Source organism: Saccostrea cucullata, unplaced genomic scaffold, assembly GCF_032062105.1.
Source record: "Saccostrea cucullata isolate Sc308-1 unplaced genomic scaffold, CSIRO_AGI_Scuc_v1 ctg281, whole genome shotgun sequence".
Lineage (NCBI taxonomy): Eukaryota > Metazoa > Mollusca > Bivalvia > Ostreida > Ostreidae > Saccostrea > Saccostrea cuccullata.
Window position 1 is genome coordinate 383,354 of NW_026926059.1, and position 12,640 is coordinate 395,993.

The window sequence follows — 12,640 nt, forward strand, 5'->3', positions numbered from 1 at the left end:
TTTGTTCTTTAAGGGGAAAGAAGTTGATCACCATTTACCAAGTTTGACTTCGTACTGCTGAATTATCAAGGTAAAAATGAACTTCTTAGTAGTTTTTAAAACACTGGATGTGCATTGTGCAATGTAGCAAATGGGTTCATTGAATTAAATTCTCGTTATAATGTGTTCTTTCCATCATAATTTAACGAAAAGTTCACCGTTTCTCATTTTTTAACTGTCATCTCAACCTTACAGAAACATTGAAACAATAGAAGAAGGTCGAGAGATTCGGAGATGCTCCTCGTACTCGAATAAAATTTGGTTGGTGAATGTGCATGGACTAAGAATAAACATAAAAGATTCAATTACTTATGTTTTTGTGTTTAACTTCCATTAACTGTAAATTCATTGTAAATTTATGCAGTTTTACTGCATGACATTGTGCAATATATTAAATTAAAAAATTTTCTGATGATGAAGTGACTCATTTTTTGAGTGTAATGACCCATGAGACCATTTTGGCGACCAATGTTTTTCGCTAACCTGAGTCAAATTAGTTCTTTCGTTTTCCCCAAATACACATTGTAGAGTAGGTATCGGATCGGAAACCCTTGGCTAGCGAAGATGTTGTAGAGTTATGTACCCATGAGACCATTTTGGCGACCAAATTTTTTGGCTAGCGAAGATGCAAATACAATACGGAACCAAATTTAAAATACAAGTATAATCAGGGCTTTTGTTATCTTGAAAATAATTAATTTCTATGTTATTATTTGATTAATGCTTATTGTGGCCCCACTCTATGATTTGAACAAGTTTGAACCTAAACACAACTTGATGATGCTGTCATATTTTGTATGACTAAGTAGGGTTTACTGTTCTTGAAAGGAAGGTTTAAAAAATAACATTGATTGATTACCTTTACCGATCTTTCTCCATCATCGGGGCTTTGTCGTTCTCAAGACCATTTTTAGAGATTAAATTGATTCTTTTATATTCCCATGTAAAACTTAGATCACTTATTGTAATCCAACCCTACCTTAATGGGTCGTAATTTGAAGAAAAACTGAGTCTACACATTGCCATGAGCTTTCAGATGAATCATCTTTTCAAACCTAAAGTTTCTTGAGAGGGAGACTTTAATTGGATGCCAAAACATTATCACTTAATCTTATTTAATTATCTCACCTTGAAAGAGGTGTGACTCGTGCTTTGAGGCAAGATTGGTCAAAATTGACTTCTAGTGTTCTTCAAGTCAAAATTGTGAAAAGTTTACTTCAAAAACGATCCTTCTGCTCAGACGAGCTATAAAAAATGTTATCTTGAATGGTTCACAGTTACCTGTCCAAAACATCGAAATCTTAGGATGTTTCATTAAATTTTAACAAAATCATAGATGGTACATTTTCAATGCAATGAAAATATCAGATTAGTACTATGGGCACAAAAAGCTTTCTCTCTGCTTTACAGATCACAAAGGACACGAAGCTTTTAAATGGCACAAAAGAGTCAGAGAAACCCACAAACCAGAAGCTGGGGAGGTAGGAGACGTGAGGAGGGTGACTTAGATCTGGAATTTTCCCACAAAATAAACTGTCGGGGCAAGAAAGATAAGAACGAATGCTCCATTCAAAAAGTGTGCAGTTTCCGAGACGGGAAGTACGTTATGTTTGATGAGAAGAACAGCAAGATTAAGTTGTTTGACCGCCATTTTAACTTCCTGCTGGACGCTGCTGTCCCATCAGACTGCCGAGATATGACCTACACCAGCGAAAACGAAATCGCTCTTACACAACAGGACAGCATCATTTTTGTCAACGTGGATGATCATAGATTCAAGAACTCTAGAAAGAAGTTCACAATCCCAGGAAATTCCCAATGTTTTGGCCTTGTTTACGGTAAATCACGTCTGTTTGTGACGTGTGACATTATGGATCCTGATGCTACTCTAAGAATGATGGACATGAAAGGAAGGATAAAATTGACCATTGACAGCGTACGAGGTCTTACAGAGAATAAGGATTTCGGAGGATTCACAAGGCCGTTCGGAAAATTTCTTGCCATTTCAGATCCATCGGCAAAGATGGGTTCAATTTATTTGAGTGACAATGAAGGAAGTCGGGTTGTGTGTTGTGACTTTAGCGGGAATTTCCAGTGGGAGGTACCTATGTATGACACGCCTCTTGGTATTGCATCAGTCCGAGATTACGTCATCACGTGTCTCGATAGTAACCAGCTGGGACTAATTCACAAAGATGGCCACTTTGTAAAAACATTTCCAGAGATGAATTTCATACCAAAGAATCTGTTCTATGATATTAACAATGGAAAACTACTTGTGACTGAATCTGGGGTTTCTGATTTTATACATGCATATGACATAAAAATATCACAAGAAAATTAAGATTTCTGAAACAATTAGAAATGACACAACCTACTGTCATACTGTCATAAATTGTAAAATCACTGGAATATTCATATTAAATAAAAAAGACGGGCATACTTTCTTTCATCAATTTCAAGTTTAATGATACCAAAGCATGGAGTACATAGAATATATGGTTCAATTGTATAAGATTATGGAATTCCTCTTAAATCAGATCCCTAAAATATAAATGAGCACTCTCAAAGTATCTGATGCAATGACTGAATCACCGCAAAAAATATCACGTATATAAGCATAGACTTCTCTGTAAATAAATGTCTCAAAATACTTTATAAATATTATGAACATATTCTTATAGCAAAGCAATAGGAAAATAGATATTTAATGAATATGAAAGTGTTAATAAATTACTATATACATGTACAAATAACAAACTCATTTAGAATGAAATCGTTCAAAACGTTTACAGAAAGTAATGAAGGAACAAAAATGGCATGTTGGGAATGATGTTGGCAGTGCATTCTGGGAGATTGCCATGGTAACACTAGAGGATGATTTGGTTCTTGCAGCTTCCACTGAGTGATTTGTCGGGTAACACTATGGCATTCAGTAAGATCACCTCAGAGGGTACCTGTACATTACTCCCTATAAAGGAAAGAAATAATAAAATTATTTACTAGTTAACATCCTGCGATATAGGCCCCAACAAATGTACACTATTGATATGACGAACTTTCAAAATCAGGATTTTTTTTAACAAAAACAAACTTTATCTGTTTTTGATTTTAAAAAATGATCCTTTTATTTTTCTTACTTTGAACTTAATACAAATACAGCTGTACCTCTTTCAATAATGGGATGGATTTGCATTTTCCGCACTCAATATTATAGATGTATATGTTTATGAACCTATGTGAGTATACAAGCTATATAACTCACCAATGACAGTGATGGATGGATTGAGTTTCCCCTCAGGACTAAATGTGTCCTTGACATCGACTTTGGCAAATGGTTTGTTGGGGTTGGGGTCATTAGGTGTGCCTTCCACACGAGTCCACATTCCTATGGTAACGTTCCAGCCAATCACGCTGTACAGCACACAGCAGTTATCCTACAATACAAACGAGCGGGATTCACGATAAAGTCACCATAGGATTACAATAATGATATTACCCATCTCAAATTACATTTAAAGCCTAAGACATATCAACTACATGTACTAGTACTTGGAACATCGTGTCATACAGCATTATATCTTATGAGTGTACCTGTAGAACAGCGCCCTCTAGAACAATGGATTCCCTGACCCTCACACCTTCTCCAATCACAGCATGTTTACCAACACTTACATTGGGACCAAGCTACAAATCAGAATATCAACAAATTAGGAGAAATTCATTTCATTAGAGTATTCAGAAACTTTTGTCTAGAAAGTGGCAAATAAATGCTTCTTACTTTTAAAATGACTATTAATCAAACAAAAAAGACTGTTCAATTTAAACAAGAGGCCCATGGGCCTTATAGGTCACCTGAGCATTATGCAACAACTTTCCAGTGATTGAATTTGATTCATGTTTTAAGCCAGATGCTATGCTATTCACAATTTTGAAAGAGGCACCATTGATCATCATAACAATACACTTAGCAGTTGCTTAGTTTGTTTACTTAATACCAATAGGCAGGGTAGGGGAACAAAAAATGCATTTCAAGTAATCAGTAATATTCAGTAATAATCAGTAATGCCCCTATCACACATGAACCCCTGACCCTTAAGCCTAGATACACACATTGCACAATTTTTGAAAAGGCACCCTTGCTTTTCAAAAATATTTGATTAATACCAAGGAGCAGAATTCAAACAATTCATCCAGTTTCAGTATATAAGTACAGCCTCCTCCCCCCCCCCCCATGGTACCCCTGACCCTAGGGGCTTGAAATTCACAATTCTGGAAGATTAGTGCCCTTGCTCATCATAACTATATAGGAGCAGAGAAGAAGATTTTCAAAGAATTCATGTATTTTCACTATACAATCAATAGAGCCCCACCCTAACACCAGAACCCCTGACCCTGGGGCCATAAAATTCACAATTTTGGTACAGGCACTCTTGATCATCATATTGATGCACTTAGTTAGTTTATTTAATACGCAGGAGCAGAGAAGAAGATTTTCAAAGAATTCATGTATTTTCACTATATAATCAATAGAGCCCCACCCTAACACCTGAACCCCTGACCCTGGGGCCATAAAATTCACAATTTTGGTAGAAGTACTCTTGCTCATCATAACTATGCACTTAGTTAGTTTATTTAATACCCAGGAGCAGAGAAGATTTTCAAAGAATTCATGTATTTGCACTATATAATCTATAGAGCCCCACCCTTGCACCAGAACCCCTGACCCTGGGGCCATAAAATTCACAATTTTGGTAGAGGCACTCTTGCTCATCATAACTATGCACTTAGTTAGTTTATTTAATACGCAGGAGCAGAGAAGAAGATTTTCAAAGAATTCATGTATTTTCACTATATAATCTATAGAGCCCCACCCTAACACCAGAACCCCTGACCCTGGGGCCATAAAATTCACAATTGTGGTAGAGGCACTCTTGCTCATCATAACTATGCACTTAGTTAGTTTATTTAATACCCAGGAGCAGAGAAGAAGATTTTCAAAGAATTCATGTATTTTCACTATATAATCTATAGAGCCCCGCCCTAACACCAGAACCCCTAACCCTGGGGCCATAAAATTCACAATTTTGGTAGAAGTACTCTTGCTCATCATAACTATGCACTTAGTTAGTTTATTTAATACCCAGGAGCAGAGAAGAAGATTTTCAAAGAATTCATGTATTTTCACTATATAATCTATAGAGCCCCACCCTAACACCAAAACCCCTGACCCTGGGGCCATAAAATTCACAATTTTGGTAGAGGCACTCTTGCTCATCATAACTATGTACTTAGTTGGTTTATTTAATACCCAGTAGTAGAGAAGAAGATTTTAAAAGAAATAATGCATTTTCACTATATACTTAGCCCCGCCCTAGCACTAGAACCCCTGACCCAGGGGCCATGAATTTCACAATTTTGGTAGAGAATTCAATGCTGATTACAATCATGCAAACAGTTTGACTGCTTGATGTCCAGGAGTAAAGAAGAAGATTTTTAAAGATTGCATTAATTTTAGTGGTTTTTGCCCCACCCCCAGGCCCCAGGGGGGCAGGGACCATGAAATTCACAATTTTTGTTCCCCTTCACCCATAAATGCTTTGTGCCAAATTTGGTTGAAATTGGTTCAGTGGTTGCAGAGAAGAAGATGAAAATGTTCAAATGTTAACGCACGACACACAACACACGACGCACGACGACGGAGGAAAACAGATAGCAATAGGTCACCTGAGTTTACTCAGGTGACCTAAAAATTCATAAAGTAATGAGACATTTGTGTCATTAAAGAGTTACCTCTTTTATCAGAGTATCAATAAACCTTAAAACATGTAGACTTTTCACAATTACATTGTGGTCATAAATGGTAACATTTTATGTAATCTGCTCTTATATGTTTGTGATTTACTTTAAAGAAAACAAGAGGCCCACGGGCCTTATAGGTCACCTGAGCATTATGCAACAACTTTCCAGTTACAGTGTATTGAATTTGATTCATGTTTTAAGCCAGATGCTATATGGCATTCACAATTTTGAAAGAGGCACCATTGATCATCATAACAATACACTTAGCAATTGCTTAGCTTGGTTACTGAATACCCATACGCAGGGTAGGGGAACAAAAATGCACTCCAACTAATCAATAATATTCAGCAATAATCAGTAGTGCCCCTAACACTGTGACATAAACCCCTGACCCTAGGTCCACACTTTGCACAAATTTTTAAAGGCACCCTTAAAATTGCCTATCAAAAAATAAATAAATGTTTTATAAATACAAAGGAGCAGATTTCAAACAATTAATTCATTTTCAGTATATAAGTAGAGCCCCCCCCCTGACCCCGGGGCCTTGAAATGTACAATTCTGCAAGATTAGGGCCCTTGCTCATCATAACTATATAGGTAGTTCATCTGCTTCATACCCAGAGACAGAGAAGAAAATTTTCAAAGAATTCATGTATTTTCATTATATAATCAATAGAGCCCCCCCTAACACCAGAATCCTTGACCCTGGGGCCATAAAATTCACAACTTTTGTAGAGGCACTCTTGCTCATCATAACTATGTACTTAGTTAGTTTATTTAATTCCTATGAGCAGAGAAGAAGATTTTCAAAGAATTCATGTATTTTCACTATATAATCAATAGAACACCCCCTCCCCCCAACACCAGAACCCTTGACAATGGGGACATAAAATTCACAATTTTGGTTGTGGCACTTTTAACTCATTATAACTATGTACTTAGTTAGTTTATTAAATTCTTAGGAGCAGAGAAGAAGATTTTCAAAGAATTCATGTGTTTTCACTTTATAATCAATAGAGCCCCACCCCCCCCAAACACCAGAACCCTTGACGATTGGGCCATAAAATTCTCAATTTTGGTAGAGGCACTCTTGCTCATCATAACTATGCACTTAATTAGTTTATTTAATACATAGGAGCAGAGAAGAAGATTTTCAAAGAATTCATGTATTTCACTATATAATCAATAGAGCCCCCCCCACACCAGAACCCTTTACCCTGGGGCCTTAAAATTCACAATTTTGGTAGAGGCACTCTTGCTCATCATAACTATGTACTTGGTTGGTTTATTTAATACCCAAGGGAAGAGAAGAAGATTTTCAAAGAAATCATGTATTTTCACTATATATAATCAATAGAGCCCCACCCTAACACCAGAACCCCTGACCCTGGGGCCATAAAATTCACAATTTTGGTAGAGGCACCCTTGCTCATCATAACTATGTACTTAGTTGGTTTATCTAATACCCAGGAGCAGAGAAGAAGATTTTCAAAGAAATAATGCTTTTTCACTATATACTTATTTAGCCCCGCCCTAGCACTAGAACCCCTGACCCCAGGGCCATGAATTTCACAATTTTGAAAGAGGACTCAATGTTGATTACAATCATGCTAATGGTTTGACTGCTTGATGTCCAGGAGTAAAGAAGAAGATTTTTAAAGATTGCACTAATTTTAGTGGTTTTGGCCCCACCCCTCAGGCCCCTGGGGGGGCAGGGATCATGAAATTCAAAATTTTTGTTCCCCTTAACCCATAGATGCTTTGTGCCAAATTTGGTTGAAATTGGTTCAGTGGTTGCAGAGAAGAAGCTGAAAATGTTCAAATGTTAACACACGACACACGACGGACGCCGCACGACAGACGAAAACAGATAGCAATAGGTCACCTGAGTTTACTCAGGTGACCTAAAAATAAACACCTTTTTTATTACATCAAAATAACCAACTTAATCAATCAAATACAGGGAATTCAAGTATTTTCAATGCATTTAAATTGGAAGTATTAAGCATTTGTGAATTTTTTTTCTAATTAACTGCACACATAACAAGATAACACAGCATTAATCTGTTAACAATCTGCAGCCTTACCACAGCTGATAAGATAACACTGTGTTAATCTGTTAACAATCTGCGGCCTTACCACAGCTGATAAGATAACACTGTGTTAATCTGTTAACAATCTGCGGCCTTACCAAGGCTGACAAGCTAACACTGTGTTAATCTATTAAAGTGGCACAGTGACGCACAAGGGGGAAAATTGACAAATGTAGAATTTTCGCATGACCTCTGTAAATTTTGTTCAATTCCTTAAAGTATTAGGTTTCAGAAAATTACAGGTTTCAGAACCTAAAAATTAAAATTTTATGGGGAAAAATAAAAGTAAAAATAATTTCTGTCTGCCCCAGAACGAAAATATTGCAATATACCTTGGTACTTCTTCCTTCCTATCATACGCGTGCGCAGAAAAGTGTTTAATAAGTTTCCATAGTTACCATGGTCTCAGGTATCCACGAATGAATATAAGTAAACCAAAAAAATTGATGCAATCTTTTTAAAAAGTTGTTAGAACATATCTCTCACCTTTGCATGCTCCAGTTGAATTTGTTTACAAGTTTGAGCTAAAAATAAGAGAAGCGTGACCTTGACATATACGAAACAACGAAACGGTTAATACAACCTGTGTTTTTCCGGCACTTATATTGTGCAGTCAATTCTTGCAGTTGAATTGTCATAGCTTCGCTATATACTCCTAATTTTCTTAAGTCTTTCTCTGTATGCTACAGAATCTTAAAATTAAGATATGATTTTGACTCACTGTGCCGCTTTAACAATCTGTGGCCTTACCACAGCTGACAAGATAACACTGTGTTAATCTGTTCACAATCTGCGGCCTTACCTTAGCTGTTGCAGATAACACTGTGCTATTATTTTAATAATCTGCCGCCTTACCACAGTGTTATTATATTCACAATCTGTGGCCTTACCACGGCTGTTGGATGGACATCCGCTGTGGGGTGGATGTACACGTCCCCGATGATCTGGGGCTTCAGCTCCCCATTTCTAGCCAGCCTCTCTCTGTGCAGATCCTGGTATAGAGCTAAGTAATGTCGGTTTGCATAAATGGCAGCTCTGAAAGTAAAGGAACAAAGTCATTCAATAGAACTTCTAATCATCAGCAAGATTAATCTATGCAGACCACCGAAATAGCTGTGTGTATACCTCAGAATATGTTATTTACTTAAAGTACATTTATAGGTAGAGTGACAATCTAAGAAATCTAGGCAATTTTCTACCATGAATTTAAAAAAAATATTATGCAGTATTATTGACTGCTGATGTATAAAACTTTTTTTTACAGTAGTAGATATATCTACTATTTCTATATATGTTTACAGTCTTAATAAAAATGGTACCAGTTATATCTACTATTCTAAGACTTCCTGTAACCCCCCTACCCTGTGGTTTTGATCTGGCTCCAGAATCTATCGGTGTGGTACACATACAGCTTCCCTGAACCAGCCATGGGAACAAAGATGTCCTGTTCTAGTCTGATCTTCTCATTCAACTGAAGACTGGGGTCATAGCTGTCAAAAGATGTAGGGGATTAAACATTTTCCACAAAAAATATGGCTACGGTAATAACAAAATAACATACATCTGTAGTTCAAAAAAAAAGATTATAATTCTTAGACTTTTTAAGCCATTGTGTATAAAAGATTGCTATTAAGAAATAAATTCAAGCAAAATAAAAAGAAAGAAAGAAAGAAAAACAAGAGGCCCATGGGCCACATCGCTCACCTGAGCACTAAGGGTAGGAAAAAGTAGAAAATGGCTTTTTATTGTAAAGTTTAAATCCAAAAGTAGTCCCATGACCAATCATGGAATTGCTATTTTTTAGAAAATGATTTTTAAAGAATTTTCTTATATGTATCTTTAAAAACTTTGGTCAGCCATTTTGGCCCCGCCCTACACCTGGGGGTCACGATTTGAACAAACTTGAATCTACACTACTTGAGAATGCTTCCATATAAATATGATGAATTATGGCTTTGTCATTCTTCAGAAGAAGATGTTTAAAGAATTTTCCTATATATTTCTATGTAAAACTTTGATCGGCCATTTTGGCCCCGCCCTACCCCCGGGGGTCATGATTTGAACAAACTTGAATCTGCAATTTTCACTCCTTTATTTTAATAATTTGCACACTACCTGAGCATGCTTCCATATAAATATGATGAATTATGGCTTTGTCATTCTTCAGAAGAAGATGTTTAAAGAATTTTCCTATATTTCTATGTAAAACTTTGGTCGGCCATTTTGGCCCCGCCCTACCCCCAGGGGTCATGATTTGAACAAACTTGAATCTACACTACCTGAGCATGCTTCCATATAAATATGATAAATTATGGCTTTGTCATTTTTGAGAAGAAGATTTTTAAAGAATTTTCCTATATATTTCTATGTAAAACTTTGGTCGGCCATTTTGGCCCCGCCCTACCCCCAGGGGTCATGATTTGAACAAAATTAAATCTACACTACTTGAGCATGCTTCCATATAAATATGATAAATTATGGCTTTGTCATTCTTGAGAAGAAGATTTTTAAAGAATTTTCCTATATATTTCCATTTAAAACTTTGGTCGGCCATTTTGGCCCCGCCCTACCCCCAGGGGTCATGATTTGAATAAACTTGAATCTACACTACCTGAGCATACTTCCATATAAATATGATGAATTATGGCTTTGTCATTCTTGAGAAGAAGATTTTTAAAGAATTTTCCTATATATTTCTATGTAAAACCTAGGTCGGCCATTTTGGCCCCGCCCTACCCCCGGGGGTAATGATTTGAACAAACTTGAATCTACACTACCTGAGGATGTTTCCCCATAAGTTTCATCTTTCCTGGCACAGTGGTTCTTGAGAAGAAGATTTTTAAAATCTGCCACCAAATTTTCATTAATTCCCAATTATCTCCCCTTGAGTAAGGGCGTGGCCCTTCATTTGAACAAACTTGAATCCCCTTTACCCAAAGATACTTTGTGGCAAGTTTGGTTGAAATTGGCACAGCGGTTCTTGAGAAGAAGTCGAAAATGTGAAAAGTTTACAGACAGACGGACAGACAGACGGCCGGACAGACGGACGGACAGACGGACGCCGGACAAAATGTGATCAGAAAAGCTCACTTGAGCTTTCAGCTCAGGTGAGCTAAAAAGAAATTACTGAACCTGATCAATTTTTACAGTCAATTTTAAAAGCTTGTAAGAATAGTTTTCCTGTTTATTAGTATAATTAACATTGTACAACAGAAAAGGCTAGGTGTCTAGATGGGACACTCTTTAATCCCTATGGCATGCAGTTAGACTATTCCCTACACCATTCAATGTTTGCATGCTTTATCTGAATCATAAACAATGAAAGACATCCACTGATAGACATGTACTTTAAGGAAACATATCATGATGTCATCTACTCCTTTTAAAATTTTACAAATCACAAACACCACGATATATTGAGTATTTCTAAAACATTGTGGGTTAAACCTGTTTTCCCAACAATATGAACAAGAGAGGACCATTAGGGTTGACAGACAGAGAAATTGATACTTACTCCCGTTCATGAGACCTCAAATCAAAATGTTCAGTTCAAAGTCATTCTGGGAAGCTTAATTCACAAACATAAATAAAGGCGAGAAAAACAAAATGTGCAATTTCTGTATTGGTAGCTCCTAAGTTACTGCATGTTGGCATTCTTCATGACAATTTAAATGTAGCAAACAAAATCATGCACAATTACCCAGAATAACACCCACTTCCTGTCTGGAAACTGAAAGTACCATAATTCATATTCTGCATCATTCATTCATTCATTCTACAAACTACAGGTCTAATAAATGTCTGTGGTGCCAAGACAGAAGAGAGATAAAGAAGTGTGATGTGTTTTCTTTAATGTGAAACCTCATTTGAAAAATTGAACAAATTCAAGGCCACCTTTTTGTAATTTTAGGATGCAGTGTTTAATCAATGCAATTTTCACTCACTGCAGTTGTAAATATTTTGCATTCATTAAAAACCAGTTATCTATATAAATGTACCTACTATGATCATTATTAAAAGATTAAAGAAAAATATAGCTCAAATATTCTATTCATTCTAACCATGTATACATTTAGTAGTTACATACAGGTTGTTTTGTTACAAATCCTCTAAGCTACAGTGATTATCTCCCCTTTATGTACTGATTATCTCCCTTACTTGTAGTTGTCTTCCTGGTTCTTTTTGAAGATCTTCTCCAGGGTACAGAAAATGTCGGGAGAGAACAAGTAGACCCCACAGTTAATGATGGTACTGATGTAAGTTTCTGGCTTTTCCACATAATGTAAAACCTACAGTAATCAACAGTAGTCTAATGACAAAAAAAGCAAAGCTGATGCATAATCTTTAATTAAATCTGCACTAATTTTAAATAAATGTACTCATTAATTTCATTAAATATTAATACTGAATTTCAGCAAGAGATATGATTTTTTCTTTTTTTTTTTTTTAAATAATTTTAACAAAGAAATTATCAATATCATGATATGCATAGAGAAAATTTCGAAATGTAACTGATGAGCAAAGTTGATGCACATCCTTATCAAACAATACCTCATGAGTAGTTTTGTTCTCAACAATGCAGCCATAATTTAGGGACTGTTGTCTTGTTGCCTTAAAAAGAAGAAGATAATTCTCCATATAAAAAATATAATATGAAAAAACCAATATTTTTTAAAACAAAATTAATGTGAATGTAAATGTTATAC

The 12,640-nt window shown here is 36.1% G+C and overlaps 2 protein-coding genes and 1 pseudogene across 4 annotated transcripts in view; 2 read left to right on the forward strand and 1 right to left on the reverse strand.

Moving 5' to 3' along the window:
* LOC134270542 (uncharacterized) lies at nucleotides 1-2,497 on the forward strand. The gene is made up of 2 exons (XM_062752784.1): nucleotides 1-70; nucleotides 1,450-2,497. The coding sequence occupies exon 2, from the start codon at nucleotides 1,475-1,477 to the stop codon at nucleotides 2,381-2,383; it is 909 nt and encodes a 302-aa protein (XP_062608768.1). The 5' UTR covers nucleotides 1-70; nucleotides 1,450-1,474; the 3' UTR covers nucleotides 2,384-2,497.
* LOC134270540 (putative nuclease HARBI1) overlaps nucleotides 1-12,640 on the forward strand; it is a 319,031-nt pseudogene that overhangs the window by 162,845 nt on the left and 143,546 nt on the right.
* The window catches only part of LOC134270537 (mannose-1-phosphate guanyltransferase alpha-A-like), a 25,965-nt gene continuing 15,807 nt past the window's right edge, over nucleotides 2,483-12,640 (reverse strand). The window contains exons 5-13 of one of the 3 annotated variants that reach the window (XM_062752779.1): nucleotides 12,486-12,545; nucleotides 12,093-12,223; nucleotides 11,635-11,664; nucleotides 11,449-11,463; nucleotides 9,296-9,424; nucleotides 8,825-8,969; nucleotides 3,634-3,726; nucleotides 3,305-3,476; nucleotides 2,483-3,010 (exon numbers count right to left, since the gene is read on the reverse strand). In XM_062752779.1, the coding sequence (XP_062608763.1) occupies nucleotides 2,910-3,010; nucleotides 3,305-3,476; nucleotides 3,634-3,726; nucleotides 8,825-8,969; nucleotides 9,296-9,424; nucleotides 11,449-11,463; nucleotides 11,635-11,664; nucleotides 12,093-12,223; nucleotides 12,486-12,545 (876 nt within the window). In that variant the 3' untranslated portion in view covers nucleotides 2,483-2,909. The remainder of the gene's footprint in view (nucleotides 3,011-3,304; nucleotides 3,477-3,633; nucleotides 3,727-8,824; nucleotides 8,970-9,295; nucleotides 9,425-11,448; nucleotides 11,464-11,634; nucleotides 11,665-12,092; nucleotides 12,224-12,485; nucleotides 12,546-12,640) is intronic. The other 2 variants (XM_062752780.1, XM_062752781.1) reach the window with 2 other exon arrangements.

Coding starts and splice junctions, on each gene's coding strand:
- LOC134270542 (XM_062752784.1), top strand. CDS start 1,475: ATGGCACAAAAGAGTCAGAGAAACCCACAAACCAGAAGCTGGGGAGGT.